General features: G+C 37.4%; 3 protein-coding genes across 3 annotated transcripts in view; all 3 read right to left on the bottom strand.

Annotated features, from left to right (window-relative positions):
* The window catches only part of plbd2 (phospholipase B domain containing 2), an 8,177-nt gene extending 3,822 nt beyond the window's left edge, over positions 1-4,355 (bottom strand). The window contains exons 1-10 of the mRNA XM_015027628.1: positions 4,129-4,355; positions 3,119-3,212; positions 2,883-3,041; positions 2,713-2,813; positions 2,406-2,620; positions 1,634-1,728; positions 1,355-1,515; positions 521-616; positions 354-425; positions 122-274 (exon numbers count right to left, since the gene is read on the bottom strand). Of these exons, the coding sequence (XP_014883114.1) occupies positions 122-274; positions 354-425; positions 521-616; positions 1,355-1,515; positions 1,634-1,728; positions 2,406-2,620; positions 2,713-2,813; positions 2,883-3,041; positions 3,119-3,212; positions 4,129-4,349 (1,367 nt within the window). The 5' untranslated portion in view covers positions 4,350-4,355. The remainder of the gene's footprint in view (positions 1-121; positions 275-353; positions 426-520; positions 617-1,354; positions 1,516-1,633; positions 1,729-2,405; positions 2,621-2,712; positions 2,814-2,882; positions 3,042-3,118; positions 3,213-4,128) is intronic.
* A 1,917-nt stretch (positions 4,356-6,272) lies between these two features.
* On the bottom strand, positions 6,273-15,348 carry rbm19 (RNA binding motif protein 19). The gene is made up of 23 exons (XM_015027627.1): positions 15,190-15,348; positions 14,929-15,111; positions 14,720-14,836; positions 14,138-14,179; positions 13,664-13,895; positions 13,351-13,574; positions 13,212-13,271; positions 13,046-13,124; positions 12,860-12,931; positions 11,726-11,935; positions 11,494-11,624; positions 10,222-10,349; positions 10,034-10,130; positions 9,832-9,942; positions 9,553-9,753; positions 9,001-9,070; positions 8,743-8,885; positions 8,604-8,664; positions 7,389-7,468; positions 7,239-7,294; positions 7,030-7,146; positions 6,838-6,943; positions 6,273-6,731 (listed from the first exon to the last, which is right to left on the bottom strand). Exons 1-23 carry the CDS (start codon positions 15,223-15,225, stop codon positions 6,525-6,527), a joined length of 2,763 nt encoding a protein of 920 aa, XP_014883113.1. The 5' UTR covers positions 15,226-15,348; the 3' UTR covers positions 6,273-6,524.
* A 1,403-nt stretch (positions 15,349-16,751) lies between these two features.
* LOC106944570 (solute carrier family 2, facilitated glucose transporter member 11-like) lies at positions 16,752-23,527 on the bottom strand. The gene is made up of 12 exons (XM_015027629.1): positions 22,378-23,527; positions 22,171-22,284; positions 21,035-21,195; positions 20,819-20,943; positions 19,901-20,030; positions 19,652-19,800; positions 19,157-19,344; positions 18,958-19,068; positions 18,679-18,780; positions 18,225-18,300; positions 18,009-18,136; positions 16,752-17,145 (listed from the first exon to the last, which is right to left on the bottom strand). The coding sequence occupies exons 1-12, from the start codon at positions 22,447-22,449 to the stop codon at positions 16,954-16,956; spliced, it is 1,548 nt and encodes a 515-aa protein (XP_014883115.1). The 5' UTR covers positions 22,450-23,527; the 3' UTR covers positions 16,752-16,953.
* Positions 23,528-26,373: the final 2,846 nt, after the last annotated feature.

The following is a 26,373-nucleotide window of genomic DNA, read 5'->3' as shown; positions in this document are numbered from 1 at the left end:
TTAAAAATGATTTTTTTTAAAATTTTTTTCCCAAAAAAAAAAAAAAAAAAAAAAATGCATACAAGCCATTAAACCCAAACCATCAGTAAATAAAAGAATGAAATTGTTTTGTAAACTTCACCTCATAAGGCGCACCATGGATTCCAAATCTATGACACGAGTCTGGTTTCTCTTGAATATCTGAGCCCGAGGATTCTGATCAAGAGAGAACCAGGGGCCGTATTTCTCCACCAGTTTATTGCAGCCACTGGCATTAAAGATCTCTACGTAGTACCTTTGGATGAGCAAGTATGGGCATAAATCAGAACAAACCACAAGCAATCATATATAGATGTTTCCCAACTGATTCTTACGGGATGTTGTAACTAGCCCAGTAACCTCTCTTCAGGAGCTCCTGAGTTTTATCTCTGTATACAACAAGCCCCCTGCAGAAATGCAAGATAAACACATTTTAAATAGATCAGTAGGAAATTGTTAAAAAAAAAAAATCAGATCCAGGTGAGTAAAAAAAAAAACTCACGGAATTTGTTCCAACACAACAAGGAGGCCATCTTTAATGGCCGTCTCTCCTGGAGTGAAGAGGTTATAATCCACAATCATCCACTGGTTGTTGTACCTATGAACACAGACGACAGACTGGAAGGTACACAGACCTTTGAGCAGACAGACTGCAAAGATTTACATTTATCTAGCAAAGGCCTGTGTGACCGATCCTCAACTAACTGCTTCAGCAATTCACAGATGCACATGATCAGTCTGAGAAAACTGACCTCAAATACTCATGTGACTTTACATCACAGTCAGCTGTTTTAAGCCATAATTCCACATGACTGGGCACCGTTTTATTTCATATGCTAGAAAGTATTCTGTTTTATTACTCAAATACAATTTTAATTTTGCAGCAGTGATGTGAAGGCATGGGCTACAATAGACATTCAGGCTATTACAAAAGGGAAAAAGTGCCACAGTGTCAAACAAGTTACAATTAAAATAAATCAAATTAAATATGTCAATTTACGAAATGCATAATAAATTGACTATGCTTAAACTTCTTAAAAATGTTAAGTTCTTTTAGAAGCTATACATTTATATAAAATTACTGTACATTTTTTATATAATCCATCGCCACACTGAAGCATGCGATAACCAGTTATCCTTTTTGCTTTTGGACCCTCATACTTTATGACGGAGTCATGTCGACTCATTTCTCTCTAAAGTGCTACACTCCATCAGAGTAAAAGTAAAACAGAAACTGATTGCAAACCACATTTTTAAAATACAAGCAAAAGAAACCAAGTCTTGCCATTTAGAACACATCGTTGGTGGGTTCTTCATTTCCATTTGTAAAACTCACGTTCCACTGTTGTACTTGCTGAATATCTCTGCCCACTCATGGCCTGTAGTCGCCAACCGATTAGCAACGATGTTCCGCAGCCATTCCATTACAGTTCCTGTCGGCTGGACAAACTTCCAGAGAGCAGGGTTGTTGTTGCCAATGGTGGTTTCTAGTGTAACCTGCAGGCACAAGATGGCTTTAAAGGACAGAATATGAATAAATATATATATATATATACACACACTCACACTGGAAAGTTTAAGTCAGAATAGTTTTATCACCAAGGCAAATTCTCACCAAACCGCTGCTTAAGATGTAAAAGTCATCTCCAGAAAAGATGGATCCAGGATATGATGAGAAGGCCTGAATTCGTCCAGGAAGAGGATCGTTTTCTTCAAAATTAGAGAATATTATAGAAGTTTTATATTCTTTCAAAGAACACATGCTTTCTAACTTGCACCTTGTAGATTTAAGCATTTAAATTAGAGACTCAACTTGTGTTAAAAATTATCAAATGAAATCCATCAGATTAGAAGGTAGGCACTTAATGCCAACATGTATAAAATAAGTTATTCAACGCATCTTTATAGCTCATTTGAGGTAAATGTGTACCTTTGACATGTACAAATAGCTATGCATAAAGATTTATAGAAAATTTAAACTTGTTTATTCAAATTTGCAGTCATTTCACATCATGACATAATTAAACCTTTATTCTGGCTCTTCAAATAGTTCCCAACATGCACAGTAAATATAATTAACTTCCCTGAACACTCCTAGATCTTGAAATTAAAGGTTTTTATACATTTACTTTTAAACTTTACTACACGTTGCTGATATTTTACTCCAAACAGGGAACCTTGCCATGATCAACAAACAGAACCAGTAGATTTAATACCCATTAATTACAACTTAATGTTGACTTTACACAAAAAAAAAAAATGTAATTTTACATACTGGGGTAACATTTCCTTTTTATAATCATTAAATTTTGTTGGAAGCCACACAAATATTCAGTTTCACTCTGAGGTTTAGACCGTAATGAATGAAAATACATTTTCAGCAGTACCTAGAGGAGACGTCTTGAAGGCGAAGATGTACTTCTTCATAATGCGCAGCATGGCCTGGTAAGTGTTCCAGGTGTCATGTGACACCAGCAGATCTTTGTTGTTTGGCAGCAGTTTAATGAGCGCAGAGCAGGAGCCAGAACCAAGGGTGCGAGTTTTGCTGGATTTATTCAGCACCGACTCCAAGTCTTCAAGATCTCCACCCATCTGGAAGAGTCTGGTTGTGAAGAGAAGCAGTGGAAAATGTGAGATAACATAAAAAGTTGGTCATCTTGGCTCAGATTTGATCAGTAAAAGCCAAGAGCTTACAAGAAGCCAAGTGGCTTGAGGTTGAAGCGCGTAGTGGGAAAGTACAGCTGGTCATAGAAGCTGTCTTCAAGACCTTTAATCTGCAGCAGCGCCAGATGCACCTGAAAAGCAGAGACAAATGCTAAAACAAGTCTAAAAGCAACAGGAATAGTACAAATATTGATCATTACCTGGTGCCAGTAGGGTGAAGTCGGCTGCTTCTCCACTTGATCTTGAACCCACTGAAGGTTGGCCGAGATAAAAGTCTGAAGGCGCTCACAGTAAGCAGATTCAGATATGATGGGCCCACAGTAACCCATCAGAGTGTTCACCCAGTGATTAGACATGAGCTGAAACAAAAATATGCAAAATAGTTGGGGACAAGACAAAATATCTGACCTTTCGTCTGAAAGAGGGCCAAGCTTACCACAGAAGTGACTGAAGCCTCGACGGCACCAGCAGCATAAGCTTGGATGCTGTCATTGTACCGGCTGCTGGTGGTGACCTCCAAAAAGGACCAGCTGACATGAGAATGAATGGAAATATAACAGTTGCACTTAAAGATCTTCCTACTTCGTCAAAAATTAAAACATTTCCATTTACCCGTCTGCAACAACCCCTTGCGCCCCACATCTGGGTGACATTTTAAGCAACTTTAAACTAGTTCTTATAAGAAAAAGGGATTTATCAATTTTTAAACATCTTAATTGTGACATTTGAGTCAAGGTTCTAATTTTGAGGAATCATGCAGTGGTGTCAAACTCCAGTCCTCAATGGCCGCTGTCCTGCCATTTTTAGATGTGCCACAGGTACAAAACACTGCGATAAAATGGCTTAATTACCTCCTTGTGTAGGCAAGTTCTCCAGAGCCCTGCTAATTACCCAATTATTCTATTCAGGTGTGGTGCAGCAGAGGGACGTCTAAAAGTTGCAGGACAGTGACCCTTTGATGACTGCTTTTATTTACATGCAGCAAAAAAATCTTTACACACTTTACATTTGATGTAAAGGCCCAGCTTTTACTACAAATAAAAACTTGTCAGGCATATTTGTTTTAGGATAAAAAAAAGATTGAATTTAAATCTACATGTAGTTTTTAATTGAACGACTGTATTTTGGGCTTTAAGTCACAGTCCAAACTTTGAAGAGATGCTATAAAGAAAATGCTTGTTTTCAATCTTCAGGAGACTTCGGTCCACTTGCAGCCAGATTACCTTATATTTTGATCATTTTCTTAACTTTCGCAAACAGGCAACATTTATTGCAAAAATATATTCAAAAACTTTCAGTTTTCTCTACATTTTCACAGCAAAATTCATTGCTGCGCAGAAATGTACTCCTGATTTGCTTCTTTTTATTTTATTTTTTTTATTAAAGTTTTCTACCAAACTATAAGAAAGAAACCGCGCCTGACTCGATCTGCGTATTTGAACTCACCCGCTTGTTTTGATGTCATCTGTGAAGTTCGCCCAGGCAACAAAATCTTCGCGATAACCGTCGACGATCGTCAGCTGCCCGGTATATTTGTCTATGATCGCTGTTTGGATTTCATTTCCAGCGGACGCACAAAAGCAACACAATCCGATTAAAGTAGCAAAGAAACTGAACGTCTTTGAGGGAGTTCCAGGGACAAACATCTTGTTGTGCCTGGACGCCATGTTTCAGTGAACAAGTCACATGACAGCAAGTGATTTTAAACACTTTGCTGGAACGTTTCAGTTTCAAAGTAAAAGTCTGTGTTTCTTAGGCGTAACTTCCTGAAGGACTTTGTGGGCATGTCCCCACCAATATTTCCTGCACCTTTTTTTCTTTAGTTGCCTGAATCTATTTGCAGATAGTAACTCGCCAGCAGCTGTACGCTGTATTCAAAGCATTAACAGCCAGTTAATGTTTTTTTTTTTTTTTTTTTTTGTAAATGTCATTGTAAAACGTAAGTGGTAAGTCCGTTCATTGAAACTCCAGTCCTCAAAGGCCGGTGTCCTGCAACTTTTAGATGTGCCTCTGCTGCACCACACCTGAATAGAATAATTAGGTCATTAGCAAGGCTCTGCAGAACTTATCAACACAAAGAGGAGGTAATTAAGGTAATTAAGCCATTTCATTCCAGCGTTTTGTACATGTGGCTGTGGCACATCTAAAAACTGCAGGACAGTGGCCCTTAAGGACTGGAGTTTGACACAAAAATAAGGCGACCGATCTGCAACCGACAGTGTTCTGTTTGGTGTTTTTACGAACTTTTTTTGTGTGGGAAATGTTTTTGTGTGTGTGTTGATTCCTGTTGCACTTGACTGTAATTTTTGCTCTGTGCTCCCCGGGCTGCTGTTTATTGGTTGCCATGGCAACGAGTCTGCTCGTGACTTTAAGCTGACAGAATGAGATTAAAAAGTAAAATACAGTCACCCGTTTGTCTCCATTTTTCTCCTGGACAAATTGCATCATTTGTTCATAAGAACGTGGCAATATTCAGAGCAATCATCAAATAGGATGAAATATTTCATAAAGCCCCATAGTCTGTTAAATGACTCCGACAGCGACAGTCAAGTGAAATTTAATTATTTGGCCAATATAAAAGAGAAATTCGCTGTGTACTGACAGAAACCAAATTATTTTCATATTTGTATGCACAGAAGATATACATATCCAAACATCAGCATCTCAACTTTAAGCCACATTTTATAGAATCCAGTAATATCGATGGTCACTCTATTCACCAACTGCCCCAACCAGACCCAAAAAAGTTTTAGTCTCCTTAATATTTGCTATAATAAAGACACATCATATCTCATCTGCTGTGTGTAAGTCAGCAGGGAAAAGGTTTTGCCAACCAGCTGAGGGACAGCTGTGGGGTCAGAATCACATAATTGAAAAATACAAAGTTTGCACTGACAAGAATTAATTTGGTTACACAGAAGTTACCTATTCTGCTTTTGAAATGTTTAATAACATTTTGATTGTTACAGAAACTCATCTTGTTTACGTTTTTAGCACTTGATAAAATCAGACAATAAAAGGCAACTATGTGATAATTCTTCACAAAAAAAATTACTGAATTATGAAACTGCTTTCATGTTTTACAATATGACTGAAAAGTTCCTTTATCAGTAATTTCATCACCAAGTGAAAGACATTATATAAATTAATTAGATTACTTCCGTTTTAACATATTTATATTTCATAGTATGTTTAATTTAGATTATTTTCGAAAGATACTATTAATTAGATAAGCCTTATCAGGACATATACCCTAATTTATTGAATAAGACTGTCTGGCATTCACATGGAAGTTTTGGCATTATTCTTAGCACTTAAAAAGAAAAGGTCTTCCAGTTACTGTGGGTGCGTCAGCAGCCCCCAGCTCCTCCTCGCCCCACCAACGTGCAACACAAAGTTACATCCATGCTGTCTTTTAACCATGGGAATTTCATCTCTTTTTCGGGATCCGGATATTTTGACAGTACTAAGAAAACAACCCTGCTCTTTCGGCTACCAAACAGTTCTCCTATTCACATTGCTGTAGATATATGCATTACATAAAACAATAGAGAAACAAGCAATAAAGAGAGAAATAGCAAGCAATGACATAAAAGTTTCTATCATTCCACTTATCGAACTGGCTTAGTTGCAACTGATACATCAACAACCTTGGTTGGCAAGTAATAAATGACAAACGACAATCAACATGTAGACATTTATGTAAAACTATTTCATACAAAAACATAGTACAGTCACAGTAATAATCTTTGTAAAATTATTGCCATATGTTTGTTTGTCTCTAGTCAGGTCTCCTTTATTTTTCATAGTCCAAATCTCTCCTGGTCATGATTAGGTCCACCTCAGTCTTCAACTCCCCCATCGGTTTCCATCGACTCCAGAATTCCTTCCATGACTTCTGCTTTTCGTCTCTTCTTTGGTAGATCACCATGGAAATGTTCGGCCGTTTTCTGTCTCAATGTTTCCACCGTATCCTCAGCATCAGCCCATTCCAGCACGAGACGCCTCCCGTACAGATGGGTACTGTGGCAGAGTGCAGCGAAGGCTTTCTGCAAAGAAAAGACCATTTGTAAACATGCTTACTACACTTAAGCACATTCAGGATTTTAGTTCTTGAATTATGTTTCTGAGAATGTGCATCATAGGAAAAGAAACCTTAGCATCCCGTTTGGTGAGGAAATCAACAAAGGCAAAGCCCCGATGGTTCCCTGAGCCAGCTGCTTTCTTTGGAAGACGGACAGTTTTCAGCTCCCCAAATGTACTGAAGATATGAGGGAAATAATTTGTCAGCACCAAACAAGACAAGCAGAGTAAATAAAAAGGCTAAGGGAGTCGCTTGCGTGGTACCAGAAAAGCTCCCGAATTTCTCTGACGGTGGCTTGGAAGGGAACATTGCGGACAAGAATCTTGGAGCCTGTTTGCTTCTTCTCAGCTTGCTTCTTTTTGCGAGACACCTCAGCAGTTCTGCGCACAAAGGTAACACAACTGAGTAAATAGCGACTTCACACGGTTCACATTTCCTATGAATATATTTTCCATTGAAAGGAGCAACTTACCTTGTGGCTCTTTCAGAAATCTTCACCTCTAGCTGATGATCATCCACCATGCAGTGCTGAAAGAGAGGAGTGAGCGCACACAAGTTAGCCCAAATTCAGACCGTGCAGTTGGCAAGTGGAACCGGTTCACTGAGAATACAGCAAGGGTACCTGCAGTTGCCTAAGAGCCTTCTGTGCTGCCTCCGCTGTCTGATATTGAACAAAACCGTAACCCATGGACAACACGTTACCTGCAAGTTCAAACTACAGGTTAGCTATTGATATCACTGAGGATCAGGGCAATAAAACTCAAAGAAGAAAAATTGTAGTAGGAAAAGATAAATTGCCAAACATGTTTTGAATATTAACATAGAAATTTTAAAAGTAACTCTTTTTTTAAATTACCTCCAATAGCAATTTTTCTATGTTCATTAAAATATAATAGCATTATCATTTTCAGCTTGTTTTTCTGGAAGGTTTCCCCTCTTTTGTCTGGGGAAAACAAAAAGATGCAAAAACAGAGCATACTAACACCAGAAAACTGCTGAAGGAATTCAGATGGTGCCCTCTACTGGCCAGGCCCGTAACAATGCTTTTGATGCAAAGTTAAGCCTGAAATGTGTCTGCTTTGGTCTTTGAAGCTCATAAGTTTTAAATACTTACACCTATTAGCATTTTTCAAATGATCACATCAGCAAGCATGCCAATATTAGCATATTTGCTATAAATAGCAAACATTACATGTTACGCTAAATTTTAGGGATGCACGGGAAATGCATATATAACATTGATGTCAAACGCTGCCTGTCAGTAGCCAACAATATTAACTAACCTAAGTTTGGTAAAATGCTACCATTTGTTAATCTGCCATTATTATTCAAAATGCTACAAGTAATATTATAGAAAAAAGTAGCTAACATGATTTGCTATGCTAACAGCAGCTTACACTGGCTAAAATGCTAAGACAAGGCTTTTAAACATACAAACACTGTACTAATTTTTAAACAGTGCGGTCACAGCATCATGCTGTGGGGCTACTGCCAGTCAAACTCAGCCAACGAGGACAGTCAAGGTGAGTTTGTGTAAACATCTGAACATAACTTCATGTGCCTTAATGCAACCTAAATCAGTTCTAATAAAAATTTAAGAGTATTTGTGTTTCTAACAATGGACTTTAACATGCTTCACTCTTATATAAACATTTGAAAGCCCTGTTATCATTACTGATCAATTAGTGGGATGGGGACATCACTGTTAGGGCTGAATCATAGAGATAATGTTTATGTTTAAGCCAAATATTTCAAATAAAATAAAAGTTCACAAAAATGAAGGTCCTAGAGAATCAGTCCTTTGTCAAAGTAGGATTCAAGTTATAATGTGAAATACCTGATTTATCTCTCTTCTTGGAAATACTGCAAGACTTGACCATTCCACATTTGGAGAAGATCTGCAGTAAATAAAGACAATAGGATAAAGCATCTTATTTATTTACTGTTTGTTTTTACAGTTATGAGAGACGACTCACCTCCTGTAGCTTTTCTTCTGTTGTGCTGAAATTCAGATTCTTTATGAAAAGTGTAGAACCCGGCACAGCTTCTTCTTCTTCATCTTCTTCTTCTTGCTCATCCTCCTCTTTCTTTTTCTCTTTATTCACGGTCTTCTCTTTATCTGATATCAAATTTTTTTTGGTAATGTTTATTTAGCTAGATATATATTATGAAAACAAATACATTTTCAGAAAACAATAGAACCTAAAGGTTGTCTAGAGTGTAGACAGTTCTACCTGTTTCTGGTTTGGCAGCTGTGAACACCCCAACAGGAGCCCACTCCAAATACAGAGGCACATGGTGGAACTAGGGTTTAAGAAAAACAAAACCAAACACATTGTGCATGACTGATCAAAATAAAATGGCATGTAAAACTCATTCAGCTGCATAAAGAACTTTGGAATGTTTTGTTGTTGAAATGTAAATAAATAAACTTGGCTTGCCTTACTCTGATACCCCTAAATAAAATATACTGCAAACATCTTCCCCCAGAAGTAATCTAATTAAACTGGAATATTAACAAAAGGTGATTCTATTCACTCAAGGGGTCTGAATATAAATGTCAGTCTCAATTTTCAAATTTGTATTTATATATATAAAAATATATATAAAAAAATCGTTCATCATCTTCATTCCACTCCACAATTATGCACCACTTTTTGGATCCTATCAGCTAAAATCAATAAGTGATAGATGTGTGATGTAGTGTCGTAATGTGTCAAAATGTGAAAAGGTTAAAGGTGTAAGAGCATTTTGGTAAGGCGCTGTAACTGAAAGGTCTTGCACACCTTGCTGTAAGCTAGCCTGGCGAAGGCTCGCTTGGCTTCGGTTGGCTCCAGGAATTCAATGATGGCGGTGAGACCTGAAGGTGGCAGCAGAACTCGACCCAAAGAGCCGTGAGGCGAGAAAAGTTCTTCCAGCTCTGTCGTCGTCACTCCAGCAGGAAGGTTTTTTACCAGGATCACAGTTGTACTCCTCACTGCTGCTGCCTGTACAAACATAACTAGATGTCAGCAGACATGTATGGATGAAGTATACCTAATCTGAGATTTTGTTCTCATAATTACTTGACTGAAGGAGTCAAGACAAACACTGTTGTCCAGCAGGAACTGTCGGGTCTCCTGGACAATCTCAGTTTCTCCGAGAGCCATCCGCACTGCAACACTTCCCTTTGACTCCTTTGGAAGATAATACAAAAATTACTTTTGATCATGCTAAGCAACTAAAATAAGGATGTGGCATAAAACCCTCAAACGTAGGCTCACTCACATGGTCTAAGACTTGGCTTTTTGTGGCGTTATATTTTTCAGCAATGGCATCGGCCACTGCACTTGTACCCAGAAACAAAGAGTTCCAGTTGTGTGAACTGGAAAGACAAAGAAAATTAGCGTGCAATTTAAAACAGCAACCAAAAAAAAATAAAAATACTGAAAACGGCATATTATATTGTTACTTACCTAGAACTCGAAGCTTTATTTTTAGCATCCTTCTGTCGTTTATATGATGAAGAACCAGGACCACCAGATTCTGAAGACTCAGACTTTTCCTTCTTCACAGTGGAGGGAAGAACATGAAGCATTCTACCCTAAAACCACAGGAAAAAACAACACGTCCACTCACTAAAATTTAGAATCAGAAAACTTAGAGATCTTTCATAAACAACAGATTTTTACACTTTCGCAATGCCAAAAAGCAAAATTTTAAGACACTATTTTCCACAAAAAATAAATAGTTAAGAGTCAGACCTCCCTAAAACAAACACTTTTGCCATATGTGGATGACCATGTTCAAACATAAATGCCTGTCTGTAGCTGTGAACAAACGAAAAATTTTGTAAAAAGATCCTCTGTCAAGGAGAGTTTTTGAGCTTCATGAAAGTAAATAGATAAAGAGGGCAGATTTCTGCCCACATACAAAAAAACAAGCAGTCTCTCAACAACTCACAGATAAAAACAGCAGTTTATGCTAAGACGGATAGATCCAGTGGAGTAAGACAATCAAGGATACTGTTTGTGAGACTAAAGTGTTTCAGGTGTCAACATTTTATACTTTACTGTATTTTTTTAATGTTTACATGTCTGCCGACATCAAGATCCCAATTCTTTCCTATTATATGTTTATCCTCAGAGTAGCTGCAGAAGAAATTATTTTTTTCTCTCCGAGTTCGAGCCAAATTAATTAGTAAGTAGATCAATTAAATCCTCACAATTACAACACTGACTGATTACGTGCTGAAAAGTGGGACTTTCAGCTGCTTCAATTCACTGCCACTGTGTTTAAATGGCCACTGCATGATAAGAAAAGTCTGTCTACCACAGTAACAAATGCTGGTCAAGAACAGAGCCAATATTACAAAGTCTGAGTTCTCATATAATCCAACATCTCTGAATAATTTCTCATGTACATCTTTTTATGAGCATGAGGAAAACGTAAAGACTGTATCATCATTGTCCTCTTTTGGGCACTGATGCCTCAATTCAGAGTCCTGTCTATAACATTCACTCTCCTGCAACTTCAGTTGTGTTCTCTGCTAACTTATGATCACATTTTTGCTTCATGCTTTAAAAAAACCCAACATATTTCTCAGTTTTAGACATGGAAAATAAATGTAATCATCATCTGTCTGTAAACAACTGAAGAAGAAAAAGCATAAAATTCCCTCCTCCCAAAAAAACAGCTCATATATAAGTCCTAATCATTTTTTTTTTTTAAAAGTAACAAACAAATACCTGAAATATATGTCCATCCAACTTCGCAAGAGCTACCACAGCATTTTCTGGTATCATGTAGGTAACAAAAGCAAATCCTTTAGGTTTCTTGGTCAGGTTGTCAATAGGGAAGAGGATCTCAGATAAAGGACCTATAAAGTACAAAGAATCAGAAAACATCTAGCTGAGGAAAAAATATATTAGCAGGCAGAATTTAAATAATTATATGTGTACTGTGTGTTCTTTAACTCACCATATTTAACGAAAAGCTCTTTCATCTCTTCTTCTGTGCAGGTGTAGGGAAGGTTTCTGATGAAGAGTCGACCAGACTCTGAAACATCCTCCTCTTCCTCGTCCTCCTTCAGCTTCCTGGTGAAGTTTCTGTCAATTTCTTTGTCATTTTTGTTCCTCTTGCTCTTCGCCCCCGATGAATCAACGCGGAAGACTTCGATGTAACGACCTCCTGGAAAGCAAGCAGCGCTGCTGTTAAACCAAGACTACGCTCAGATAAACTGATGCAGAATCACAAATAAGCTCGTGTGAGTGTACGGACATACGGGTAAACATGGAAAACATATTACAGGGTGTGTTTAAGCTATTTGGACTTCTAGATCTTGAAAATAGATTTTGAAAACAGCACAAAATCTACCTCATATAAACTAAACAAAACCAGAAGAAAAAACCTTTTAAAGTTAAATTTAAATGTTCTGATAAGAATAAAAGTAGGAAAAGCCCACATTTCTTTAATTCATTTAAACCGGCTAAAATAACACACAGGTGTATCACATGAAGCCCAGATAATTATACAAAACTTTGAGTGTTTGGTATGAATAGAAAACTTCTAAATGGATATAGAGTCTATTTATGTATTAGTACATTTTATTTGTTTATTTAAGGATCCCCACTAGTTTCTGCCATATTCGAGACTGTTCTTCTTGGGGTTGACCCACAAACATTTCAATAAAATTATACTCTTATAAAGCTCACAAAAAGCTCTTTTTAGTGGGAATAAAAACTGTTTTACTACCGTTCCAGCCCAAAATGATTGAACTTACTCTTCAGCAAGCTCCACAGTCATATTCCACAGCATAAAATAAAAAACAACATCTAAACAATAGATAGAGGTGAATAGTGATGAGACGGGCTCTTTATCTTAACAATTCAGGATCCACAAACAAGTCTTGCATTGAGTCAGATGACAAGGTGATGGATCCAGGTTTTGCCTGGAAAAAAGACTTCATGGTACATCACTCTTAAATGACAGGAACCAGTTTTTTTTGTCTTGATAAAACTCTCAGAGACGGCAAACACCACCCGTTTGTATATTGGTGGTGATTAATACAATCTTAATAGTTCCAAATTACTTACTTATTTATTGACTTCTTACCTATGTAGTCTTTGTTCTTCTTCAGAGCTTTCTCCACCTCCTCATCAGAGTGCAAGTCCACATACACATAACCTGAAGGAGCCACATGAGCTTGTTTGACATACGGATCTTCACATTGTTCATACAGAAACCATATATACATATAATTTAATTAAATTTTTTAATTGTATTTTTTTTCACACACACCGGTTCTGTTTCCAGTTTCGTTCCTCCCGATCCTGATGGCTGCAGGCCTCAGTGGAGTCATGAACTCTCGGATTTGTTGCTAACAGAATTTAACATGAAAAAAGTGGAATAACAATTACGGCCTGTTTGTAAAGCAAGACAGCGCTGGTGATGCGGTTTATCTCACCTCTTTTACATTAAATGGGACGCCTCTTAGCTTCACTGTGAAATCTGTCGTCGGCTCCATCTGAACAAAGAAATCTGGTTTTGAACACATGAGTTCAACCAAATGATTATGTCTAAGGTGTCGTTTCATCTAAATATACCTCCTCTTGGGCACTTTGTTTCTTATTCCCAGCGAAAGGTTTAGGCTTTGAGATGTTTTCTCGTTCACCACTCTCATAGGCGCTGTCCCCATGCTGAACAGGACCCTCCTCCTCCTCTTCATCAGCTTCATTCTCTTCGTCACTCTCCTCCATAGTTTGAGCCACCTTGGAGCGCAGGTAGTCCATATCCGACAGGCCGGACTTCAGGGCTTCTTTAGAGGCAACTAAAAGCACAAAAATCTTCAAATTCTACTTGAACAATACAACTGGACTATTTGTACTAAATTTCAGGAGGAAAAAAGAAACAACCAACCCTTATCTTCTTCTTCTTCTTCATCATCATCATCATCATCATCGTGCTTCTCATCCTCTGACTCGTCTGAATCAAAGTTAAGGTAATCATCAGAGGCAGGCTTTTTCTTCTTCTGCGTTTGTACGCCTCCGGAGTCAGCCGGATCCTGAGCCATGTCATTTGCCCAGGTCTGGGCCTGGCTGCGGTTCTGATGCACTGATAGAAACTCATTGAATCCATCTTCTGCCTCCAGCTGACCGAGCACAAGAAAGTGAATAGAAAAAAAAAAATATTCTAACAACAGTTAACAAAAGAGTCACAAAGTGCTCAATGTTAGTGAGTGCTAACATACTACTACTGTTTAAATTGTTTCTACATCTAAAATCTACAAGTAAGAAAAATAGCTTAAACATTGTCATTTGATTTGTCTTTTTAACACATTTTTATATTTAATAGCTACAGTGTAACTGGAAACACAGTTGTTTTTTTACTCACATTTCCCAGTGCACTGCTGGTTTCCTTTTCCCCCGTCTTTGTCTGAATTTCAACACAAACAAACGTACAGTACAGTTTATTCTGACAATGTTTCACAAATTAGAGATGCACCAATAGATTGGCTCTGACCAGTGATTGGCAGATTAAGTAATCGTCCTGTTTATGAGAAGCATCACAAATAAAAACTGAATCCCTTCAAATGTTCACTGAAAACTGCTTCCTTTCTGAAGGAAGCAGGAAAAATGTGTATTTTTTCCTTTAAAAAAATTTGTTTGGTGATTGTTGCTTTACTTGTGCATCCCTTACTATGACATGTTTTTCCTTACGAAGGAAATCTTCTGCAAAGATTCAGCTTTCTTAACAAAGACATTTCATAAAACTGAATTAGGGGATGGCAAACTTTTCATTTTGTATTCTGATTTATTGAGATGCAACAATAGTTGTTGAATTAAATGAGCATATATGTGTAATAGTCATTAGAAACGAAGTCAAATCTGGCCTGTAATCTGTATTAGCCAGTGAAAGCCAGGCAGGTTTGATTGGGGTGTTTTCTCCAGGTTCCTGTCTGAAATGCCCTCTTACCTTCTTTTTGTCTGTGGTGGAAGAAGCAGCAGAGGGTTTATCCTGCTCTGAGCTCTGGGTGTGCTTACTCCAGGCTTTTCCTTTAGTGGGATCTCCAAACGCTTTACACATCTCCACCTAAACGTAGACGAACACCGTGCGTGCATGAATTATAACAAACAACATATATAGCACACCTATCTTCTCTTTAGGGTTGATGAAAATCTCACCGTTACTCTGGATGTGTCCACAAAGCTCTTGTTGAAATGTTTCAGCGCTCTGCTCGCATCCTCCTCGGATTTGAAGCCCACGAAGCCAAACTTTCGGAACTTTCCCTCTTTGGTGAACTTCAGAGAGCAGTCTGTGACGGTCCCGAAAGCAGCAAACATCGACCTGAACCTCTCCTCCTTCAGCTAAACACAAGAAAACATCATCAGACCATCTAAAGCTGATGTTTTTATCTATATTTAACAGAACGCGTTCTTACTTACCCCATTAGGCAGGTTTTTAACGATGAGTCTTGACATGGTTGTTGTTGTAACTCGACTAAAACAGTCGGTATAAAGGTTTTAAATAAATGTCAACAAACCAGCGTGGACAGGACATCTACATCGCCATATTGACATGAGGAGGAAGGGATTCATCCTCTTCCTTTTTTTGCTTCTCTGTGGTTCGGCGGTGGTTACCGCCACCTGTTGGTCTGAGGGAGACACTACACGCTCAACGACCCCTTTCGCTCCCAGAAAACAAATTCAAACCCATTTTGTGGTCCTCCAAATCAATTCGGTTCCAAAAGAATACTTTATTGATGCCATGAGGGTGGGGCGGGTAGATATAAGTAAATTACATTGAATTAATTACCTCTTCCGTTTCATCAGGGTCCTGATTATGGAGAGAATTTTACAAAAAAAAAAGGAAAGAAAATGGGCAAAACCTTCAGTCCCTAGATTTGTAAAGCAGATAGAGAAATATCACAAAATTCATGCAAAATACTCAAATGTAGCTGCAGCAGTAGGTATTTCAACAATGGAGTAACTTGGAATTCCAATAAAATATACTTAAGTTTATCGTTGTAACATGACAGATCAATAAATCTGAACGCTTTTGCAATACATTATGTATTCATCTTTAAATATTTAACGTAAGTCTATTTCTTTCTATCGGTTATTCAAGATCTGTTAATTTATCTCAGAGTATTACATGAAATGTGGCCTTTTAAGATCCAGTCTGGGGCTTAAAACTGTAGTTTGACAAATTATCATAAATAATTAGCAGTTTTAGTCCTGAACAAAAACTGCTACACTAGTCTGGTATACACAGATCTAAAAGAAAGATTTTTAATACAATAAATTATCATCATTAAAATTTTTAGTGTATTTCTGATATAAAATATTAAAAGCTACTTTAGAAAGGTTTTCGTCCTCTCCCTTTGTAAAGTGAACTAGTACATGCTTTCTGAGAACCTGTTACTCAACGCCAGTAGCACACTCACTGACTTCATTTTTCATGCCAAGTGAAGCTCATCATTTCAGTCAGGTGATAGTTTGAGTCCTGCAGTTAAATCAGTCAGCTGTATTCACAGTTTGTTAAAACAACCAAGAAAGAATAACAAAATAACTCCTAAGGAAAACACTTTATGTAAAAATATTATGCCATATTTATGCATTCCTTAAATATGTAAGCCTTAAGTCTTATATTCTCTAGTTATACCTAATAATGTCTCTTTATTTTCCTCCAAAATGAGCAGCACTTCAGTGAATGCTTTGTTCAACAGATCACATGTCTCCCAAGGGATTACAGAAATGAAACACCAAGTAGCTTCAGCGGCATGCAGACCTTTCATTGGTTACAAAAGAGCTTATTTAATGGGCTTATCTTTATTGTAAAACTGCAGGGTGGCGCTCTTTGAAAAAGTTATACAAACTACCATTTGGCACAATAAAATTCACACAGATCAACACAACTTAAGTTTTCAAAAGAAAAAAAAACAAACAAAAAAAACTATCATAACATCTTCAAAAGTACCACAGATATATTATTCATCACTGGTGTCTTTTCTACAGATGATAATGAATTGAGCTTACTGTACTGTTTGAAAACTGGGATCATTTGGAATATATGTATGATTGAATTGAAATTATTTTTTTGTAAAGTGCCTCAGTTATATAAATAAAACCGAATTGAATAATAAATCTTCATGGTTCGTTTAGTAGATAAGCTAGCTTAGCTAGCTCTAATGCTGACTCAGAGACCCATCATAAAGAAGTAGATATAAGTAAAGCATCTGCTTCATCAAAGTTCGTCTCTTTACTCCATCTGGATTGGAACTCTTTCTGGATGTCCACGAAGCTTTTATTTTTGGTTTCGGGAAGAACGACGATGATGTAGATCCCCACCGAGAGACAGACGACAAAGAACACTAGGAAGCAGTAGTGCTGCAGCCCGATCTGGGGAAAAAACAAATAAATGTCAATGTAAACCATTCAACATTTCAATGCAGACGTTTTACTTTCAACAGACATCAAAACATTTTTTTTTTAAGAAAACTTTTGGGTAGTCACTAATTAGACATTATAAGCAACCAATACACACTCGGGCATCTTTATTAGTTTACACACAGGTTGGGTTTGAGCTCTGAAAGCCGTTTTAAACTCTTACTGAATTGAGACATATATTATATAAATCCATCAGTGGCCAGTAAGTCTTTGAGGTTAGAAGGCTCCCTGCAGATTTTCTCAATCATATTCAAGTGGGGATTCTAGAAGCGCCACACCAAAATGTTTACATTACTTCCAGTACAATGGAAATATCCAGTCATTCATTGTTTGAAGGTGTAAAAATCATTTAATAACTACTTTAATTCTATTAGACTCATTTCTCACTTAATAAGATTATTGCTCATTATAATTTGCAGTGTAGCCAAGTTGGGTTTTCCTGTATCATCCAGTGCTTTATATCACATTAATCCCCCTAATAAGATATCAAGCACTTGAAATGTTGCGGTTTCATTTTGTTAAAAAAAAAAAACCCAGAGGGATTATAAAATAGTCAAGTTGATACAGATGAGAAGTGAAATTAACCTAATCACGTCAAAGGAAATCACTGCTCAGTCTGAAATGGGTGACTCAGAGGGGCCAGCGGCCTTTTGAGTGATTATTGCCAAAATTAACACTTATGTATTTGAAATTTCTTTAAAATTGGGTTTCCTCGCAAAAAAGACAATTATGTATTCCTTTTTAAACTGACTATATGCCACAAATATTTTCAAAACATTTATAAAACTAAGCTAGAAGTTATTTCCAACACCTACCACAATAAAGGGAAAGAGCAAGCCAATAATGAAGAAGCTGAGCCAGTTCACCGATCCCGCGATCATGAAAGCTGCAGGCCGAGTAGTTTGTTTGAACATCTCTGTGGTTAAAATGTTTGTTACGCCACCTTCAGAGGACGAAACAACAACATTAAGAATGTTGCATTACTGATGAAAACACTGAAATAGGACAAATTTGCTAAACTACTAACGTACCTGGTCCCAAGCCAAAACTTAAGACAAAAGCAAACACACAAGCCACGCTTAAGTATGGAAAGACTGGACTGACATTCTGTAGGAAGAGAGATAAGTCAGACTTTCTGTGAAACCAAGCAATGTCAAGAGACCTCTATGTCTCTTGACATAGAGGTGAAATCTTGACACCTCTATGTCAAGATTTCATGACTACTGTTTTGATTTGTGTTTGTTTTGCAAGCTTCCACATGTTTCTGACGACAGCACAAAAGGCATTAGGTAAGAAGCCAGTTTTGTCATGTTTAGCTGTTAAAATTCTTCTTGTTTTATTGCCTTTGTCTGCATTTTCTTTAAGAAACCCGAGAAGGTGTTTACTATTGTTCTGTACAGCTACAACCAAATGCTTGTCATGTAAAGTAGAACATTTTAAAAATAGATAACTCTATAAAGGATACGTATCCTTCGGAAGAATTACCTGCAGAGCAAGCGTCACTGTGAATAAAATGCAGCAGATGCTCATCAGTAGGTATCCTCCCGAGATGAGCACTTTCCTTCCAAGAGATTCAACCAGCATACCCTAAAAGAAACACAGCATGTCCCAAAACCAAAAAAACTACCACTTTTAAGCTTGAAATGGGAGGTATATCAGGTAATATTATAAGCATTGTGCCAGTTAATTTTTGTGCCTTTATTTGTTTTTCTGTGGCTTACTGTAGAAATGTCTTTAAAGATGCCATTCCAAGCTCATACTTACACATGTTAATGCAGTGAGGCATTCACAGGCGCCTGTACCGACGGTGGCGTAAGGTATATTATCTTCTGAGATTCCTGCTTGTCGGAACAAGTAATCGGCGTAGAAGTACATCTGCATTCGATATAGACAAGGGCAAGTCTTTAAAGCTTTGTTTTTGCCAAGTCATTGAGAGGTCACAGTGCAGGAAGCTCATACATACAGCGTTGACGCCGTTCAGCTGCTGTGCTATGTTGAGTACAATGATGGTGATGACTTGCCAGCGTATGCTGCGATCTGCAAAGAGCTCCCAAGGTTTCTTGGCTTTGAAACCAACCAAATTGTCCTTCTCTTTCTGGATATCCTCCAGCACAATGTCAGAGCCTTCTGAGCCATGCAACTGATTCAGGGCTGCAGACAGAAAAACAGTTTCTCTGTTCACGTTTTCTCTCACATGGCTACACTTCGACAGACTACTTTTTTTTTTCTTTTAAGAAACCAAAGGTCAAACCACAGTTTCTTCACATCATGATGAAATTATCAGAAGGAGCTCACATGGTTTAACTGAAAGCCTCTAGCAGTTTTTGAGAAGTATTTAGCTTTTCTGTGCAGCACCATCACATGCACCATGTCTTCTTGGCAGGCAACACGTGAATTTTTTTTTTTTAAAATTTGGAATTACAAGAAAAGAAACCACACTTGCATTGAAGTATCTTACCTTTTTTACATTTCTCCTTGTCTCCTCTATCAATAAGCAGGTAGCGCGGACTTTCAGGGAACCAGGGCAGCAGCTGCAACTGCAGTAATGTTGGAATACACGTGGTGGAGAGCAAGAGGGGCCAGTACTGTTCTTTACCGAGCAATTCCCTGCATCAATACACAAACATAATTACATCAGTTTTCAATGTTCAGCAAAAATCAATACGCAGCAGTAGATTGAAATTAACGAAACAAATATTTCACAAACTTGAGGCCCATCACTTGTCCAGACAAGATGCCACCAGTGAGAAAAATGGAGGAGCCTGTTCCCATGGCACCACGCAACGATGTTGGAGCTATTTCGCCCAAGAACATAGGCTCAACACACAGCGCAATGCCTGGAAAAATAACACGATTTTACAGTCTTACACAGTAAAACTATAACTTAACTGAAAAGTTCATTTATTTCATTTATTTTCAAAATTCAGTCATTACACTGAGTAAAAAAATATGAAGTGTTTGTTAACACTGCAGTATGAAACTTCTCTCTCTCTCTCTTTATATATATATATATATAAAACATTTTTCTTTTACATATTTGTTGAAAGTGTCATCATGTTGCGACAGTTTTGGTATGAGACAGACAAAAGGTATTTCTACTAATAGAAACATCCAATCACAGCCAGGAAGAGGATTTTAACGCTGTCAATCACCTCTCACTGACAAAGGTAGTTTTTACACCAAATGCCAAGTGAGAATATTTGACAAGATTTTTGAAATCAAATGAATGTTTACACATAATCAATCAGTCTGAACTTAGGCACTGCTTTATGCTGATCTTTTACATAAAATCCCCAAAATGTACAGTAAAATCTGTGCTTTCAAAATGATAAAATATGAAAAAGTTAAATAGTTTTGCTTTGTATTTTATTTGTACTTAATTTTTAATGTATTTTGCTTGGATTTTAATACAATTATGATTTTTGTGTAATTTATTGGAACAAACTAAAGTATCTAAAAGTGCTGAGAAATATTTTTTAATTTTCATGGACCTCATTTGCTGTTTCAGGAAAAGCCGTGCTCTCATTATAAGCTGGACCAAGTGAAGAACCTCACGTTCTGATTTTGCTTCAGATTTCAGGAGTTCCACTTGTTGTAAATCTGTTCCTAAAATAAATGTATTTACCTGCATTTATTCCGATGAGAAGACGTCCAATAATGAGCATCTCAAATGAGCCTGCAGAGGAGCTCAGGCCCATCAACAGAGAAGCAAGTAATGAAAAAACATTATTGGCGAGAAGAGTCCCTCTCCTGAAAGAAACCATAAGACAAGAAAATGTAATATTTATACAATAAAAGAGACTATCAACATTTCTAAATGTTGTTTTCAAAATTTTTATACCTTCCCAACTTCACTGACAAAGTCCCACCAATGGACACTCCTATAAATCCCCCTATGGTAAACATAGACACAATGGTGGACCAGAGGAGTGTAAGCCCATTATTAGATATCTCTGTTTGGTAACGCTGCCTCCACGTCTGGTTTATGAAGTCCTGCACATACTTGAAATAAGAAAAGAAGTAGAATAATACCATTAGCGTGGATGGAAAATGACACAAACTTTACCATTCGCCTACAGTAACTAAGCTCAAGTAGTACACTGTAAACACTTAAGAATTCAGTTAAAAGAAATAACATTTAGTTACATAATTACAATCAGAAATATTTTCATTTATCTCTTAATGAAATCATTCATTGAAAACTGTGTTTTGTATTTACTTAAGTTATGACATCAAATCTTGAATAATGACCATCTGAAACATTTAAGTGAGACAAAAAATGTCAAAACAGTAGACATTTTTAATGGGGTGCAACGATGTGTATTATTCACGTTTAAAAAAATAGTTTTCCCCACAATTTATAAATTTAACTATAATTAAAGCCTTTTCTCTTCTTTTTTTCCACAAAAATCTGTCTTGCATAAATTGAATCACGCTTTGCTTCACTGTAAAACGTGGGGGACTATTTTCAAACTGCAAACTGACAATATAAGACTTTATCAAACAATGAAGGTATTTTATTTTTGCTTTAGCTGTTTTTTCCCCCTTCTTTACAAATTGCTCCTTGTGAAGAAATCCACAAAGTGACAACTTTCAAGGGAACAATCCTGTTTTTCCAGTGAAATCCACACGTCCCTCAAGCACATAAATGTGGCACCAGTCTGGTCCAGTCTGCACTGGTTCAGTCATGCCACCACGTTGTGGTTAACCAGTGACCAACACCAATAAAACCAACTGAAAAGAGTGAATGGAGGACTTGTTGGAGTGACTTTTAAAAAGTCACCTCTCTCTCTTAAAGAATCGAGCATGAGCGGAAGGGCGCCGTCTCCATGCACAAGAGTTAAATGTAACAATTAACATATAATTACATAGTAAGCAGCTAATTATCATAATGCCGTCGTCTGCAAATTAAAAGCCACAACAACCTTCAACCCCTGGATGGATCTGTCTGTGTCAATGAGAAGCATCAGTGGTTACCTTAGTGGGCGAATTGATGATCGATATATTGTATCCGCACTGAAATGTGCCACCTATGCATGTCGAAAACATGGCCAGCAGGAGAATCTTGTTTGGGAACTGGAAACAAAACAGCTGCAGACAGAAAACACAAGCTCATCATCAGGATTGGTAAAGTTAGACTTACCGCATCAAGATTATCCAGCCTTGACTCTAGAGTCGGCTTACCTGAAACCTTTTCGGTTTTTTGCCTCCTTTCGTGAGCAGAGGCTCATACTCGGTCAAATAATCTTTTGGCATTTCGTTGGATTTCCTAAAAGTTCGCTGTCAGGATGTCTCCGATGTGAGCGCTGGCTCTCTGCACTGACTTAAGGCGGAAGAAGAAGTTCAGGCTGCTGCTGCTGCTGCTGATGATGATACTACTGACCTGATGCAATCGACTCCCCGCATGGGGCTGAAGAATCACCCGCATTGTTCTGGCTATACTGAAGTAATTTTGGTGACGGAATAATTGCAATCCAACCACATTCACGTTTCCACTTAAAAAGACGGAAATGTCCACCGTAGATTTGTAGTTTGCAATAACTAAAGACTTTCGCATACTTTCTGTCTGCTATGTGGGTTGCAGACTGAAACTGTCTAGCCCTTCAACTTGAGAATTCACAGAACAACGAGATAAGGGAAAAATTCACTCAAGTCTGAGGCGAGGCAATTAAGTTTAGAAAACAGCATTAGATACTTCTTTAGCCCCGACCACAGCTTACCTCAACCCCCAGGTTTTACATTTGAGAACAGATATAATGTTATAACTGGTTTGGATATTACAGTCTTCAGCCTAAAGTAGGCAGATTTAAATCACACCATTCTTCAAACAACTTGTTTCTAAAAGGAAAAGATCAGCTTAAGAAAATTGCATTGTTTTAAAGTTATGAGCAATTTACAACTTTGATAATAACCTAATTGGTTTCATAAATTCAATTTGGTTAATTTTATTGTCAGGAAAAGCTGCAGTGTAATCAATGCAAAATTTAATTTTGACATTGAACAGAATGTAAATTCTCTGCTGAAGCTTCCCTTTGTAATGCAGGACCAAAAAAAAAAAAAAACCCTCACATTTCTTCAAAATGCAGAGAAAACAGCGATGAGGGTCACTCAGATATGGCACAAAGTACTCTTGCTTTCGTAACAGATCAAATACATAAAATTAGGCAAGAACAAGGCTTCATAAACAAGATATGAAACAGTATGGCAGCAACCTTAGCCATGTACCAGAGAAAACTGATGCACAAAGATTGAGGACGAGTCTACTTTGTATATCACAACAATATGCAACAACACTAAATCAACTCATTATAGTTTGCAAATAATGACCTATAGATACTAACTTCACCCCACCCGACGTTTTTTAACCCAGGTGAAGTCAATTGGTGATCGGAAGTTTTTCTAGCCAAAATGACGTAACCTTTAATTATTCACCAGCATCGTAACAACATCCTACAAGATGCAAAGAAATATTACAGAAATCTGTGATATCAAAACGTTTTTGTCGAAACACTGAAAAACGGAAACCAAACTGAAAAACCTCACGAGAGCGACAAGTTTACAATTTGAATCAGATCAAAGACAGAAGTGGGTAAAATATAAAGACAGGAGGAAGGGCTTGCTAAAATGTTGTCATTTTCTCTGCATTTGGTCCAATTGTATTGGATTTGGTGTTGGTGTTGCTAAGGAAATTTTTAATACAAGGTAGAGAAATTGTTAAGAAATGAGAAAGATTGACCTTTGTCTTTAAATGTGTTATTTCGAAGGTCTGAAGCGTTTGAAGGCTCTGTCACACGCAGAACAGAACAGAACAGAACAGAGCAAAGCCCAAAGTACAGCTGCACACAATTCTTATATACTTCACAAAACCCGCATCCTGTCTTGATACACACACACACACACACACACACACACACACACACACACACACACACACACACACACATATATTGGAAAAGAAAGCACAAAGGGGAAAACTTCAGTCAGTAATAGCAAATATATAAAAAAATCAACTTGATGCATAGACATTTACTTTGAACCTTCCTTGCATTATGTGGTTATCACATGTTATCTGACCTTTGAAATGCACCTTCTTCTTGCACTGTGTCTAAAAACTGCTTGCATGGATACGTACATATAAACAGTCTAATTAGCACACAGTTAGACAATTGTACTAATTTTTTCCTCTTCAGTGTTCAGATTAATTTTTGAAATGTTCTCTGTAAAAAAAAAGTTGGTAAATTGTCTGCAGGCCTTGATAGAGTCGAGTTGAGATGCTGCAGTCACTTTCAAACATAACAGAGAAATGGTCAGACAGGGCAACATCAATTACAGAGACCTTAAAAATATACTCACAACTTAATGATAATCAAGTCTAGAGAGTGTGTTTGATTATGTGTTGCCTGTTTAACATGTTGAATCAAACCAAGGTTTTGAAGTATATCACATAACTTTTTTGCCTCTTTGTCTTGGGGATTGTCACCATGAGTGTTGAAATCTCCCATATATATTATACAGTCATAATCAAAACACAGAGCAGGTAAGAAGTCCAAGCTATATTTTTGAGATATTTATGCCATTATATATCTTTTTTTTAACTTTTACCAAAAACAATTATGGTTGGCCACTAGATGGCAGTGTATGACGTGACACTTGACCAAATCTCTGTACAAGAAATGCATTTCTGATCATGTCAGGACAGTGAAAAGATGCATATAGATTATTAATAAGTTTTCTAATGTTTTGCCTCACAAACTAAAGGCTTTTACATGTGCAGGTTTCTAAAACGTTTTATAAACTTTAAAGAAATGAAGATGAGACGACGTTTGATCAAGAACATGAACGTTAAAGCACAACAATAAATACAAAGGGACTTTTTTGAATGTAAACTAGAATAAAGAGTAAGATATGTGGTGGTGGAATGATGTCACACCACCAGCAAAGGAAGATTCTGTGATGTCACTGGCGATGCAGTCTGTGATGTCATCAACTGCAGAATTGTATGTAACACAATTCTGCATATTTTTCATTGCTTGCAATATCACTGACTAGCTCAGACGTGCGCAAAGCTCTTTCAGGTAGTTTACTAATCGACGATTTTAGTGATAGTGTTTTGGAGAAAATGTCTGATCATACGGCAAGATACAACAGTGGAGTGATGGGGCCCCATCACTCCACGAGAAGGGAAATCCAGGAAAACCCTGAAAGCCTGTTCACTCCTGCATACCATGCCTTGCTTGAGGAAATCCAACAACTGAGCTCCCTTCTGGAAATGGAGATCGCTGGACGGTCTGAAGACAACAAGAAACATGCCCACCTGGAGGCAGAGCTGGAAGAGACCAGGGAAGAGTTAGAAATGGAGAAAGCAAAGTGGAATCAGCAGCTAAAGTGCAAATATGAAATTGACATTATGGTATTACAGGAACGGATAATTGAGGAGAGAAAAGACCATCTAAAAAAATCAGAGGAAGACATGGCACTGATTGACAGCCTGAAAGCAACAAATGCCGTCCTACAGGAGAGCAAAACCAAAGAAATCCAATTCCTGCAAGGCGACAAGAAACGTTTGCAGAAAAAATTTGATGAGATAAAACATTCATACCATGAATTTATTGGCAAATATGAAAGTGATATTTCTGAACTAAATCAAGAAGTAGAAAGATATAAGCAGGAGATTAGCCAGGAGAAAGAAGCCAACTTAGAGACAGTAAAGGAGAATCAGAAGCTCATCGACAAATATGAAAGTGATATTTCTGATCTAAAACAAGAAGTAGAAAGATATAAGCAGGAGGTTAGCCAGGAGAAAGAAGCCAACTTAGAGACAGTAAAGGAGAATCAGAAGCTCATCGACAAATATGAAAGTGATATTTCTGATCTAAAACAAGAAGTAGAAAGCTATAAGCAGGAGGTTAGCCAGGAGAAGGAAGCCAACTTAGAGACAGTAAAGGAAAATCAGAAGCTCATCGACAAATATGAAAGTGATATTTCTGATCTAAAACAAGAAGTAGAAAGCTATAAGCAGGAGGTTAGCCAGGAGAAAGAAGCCAACTTAGAGACAGTAAAGGAGAATCAGAAGCTCATCGAAAAATATGAAAGTGATATTTATGAACTAAATCAAGAAGTAGAAAGCTATAAGCAGGAGGTTAGCCAGGAGAAAGAAGCCAACTTAGAGACAGTAAAGGA

Source organism: Poecilia latipinna, unplaced genomic scaffold (genome assembly GCF_001443285.1).
Source record: "Poecilia latipinna isolate Pla-1442-1.1 unplaced genomic scaffold, P_latipinna-1.0 Scaffold104, whole genome shotgun sequence".
NCBI lineage: Eukaryota > Metazoa > Chordata > Actinopteri > Cyprinodontiformes > Poeciliidae > Poecilia > Poecilia latipinna.
Note: the sequence above shows the minus strand (reverse complement) of the source record. Positions and strands in the feature narration are given on the sequence as shown.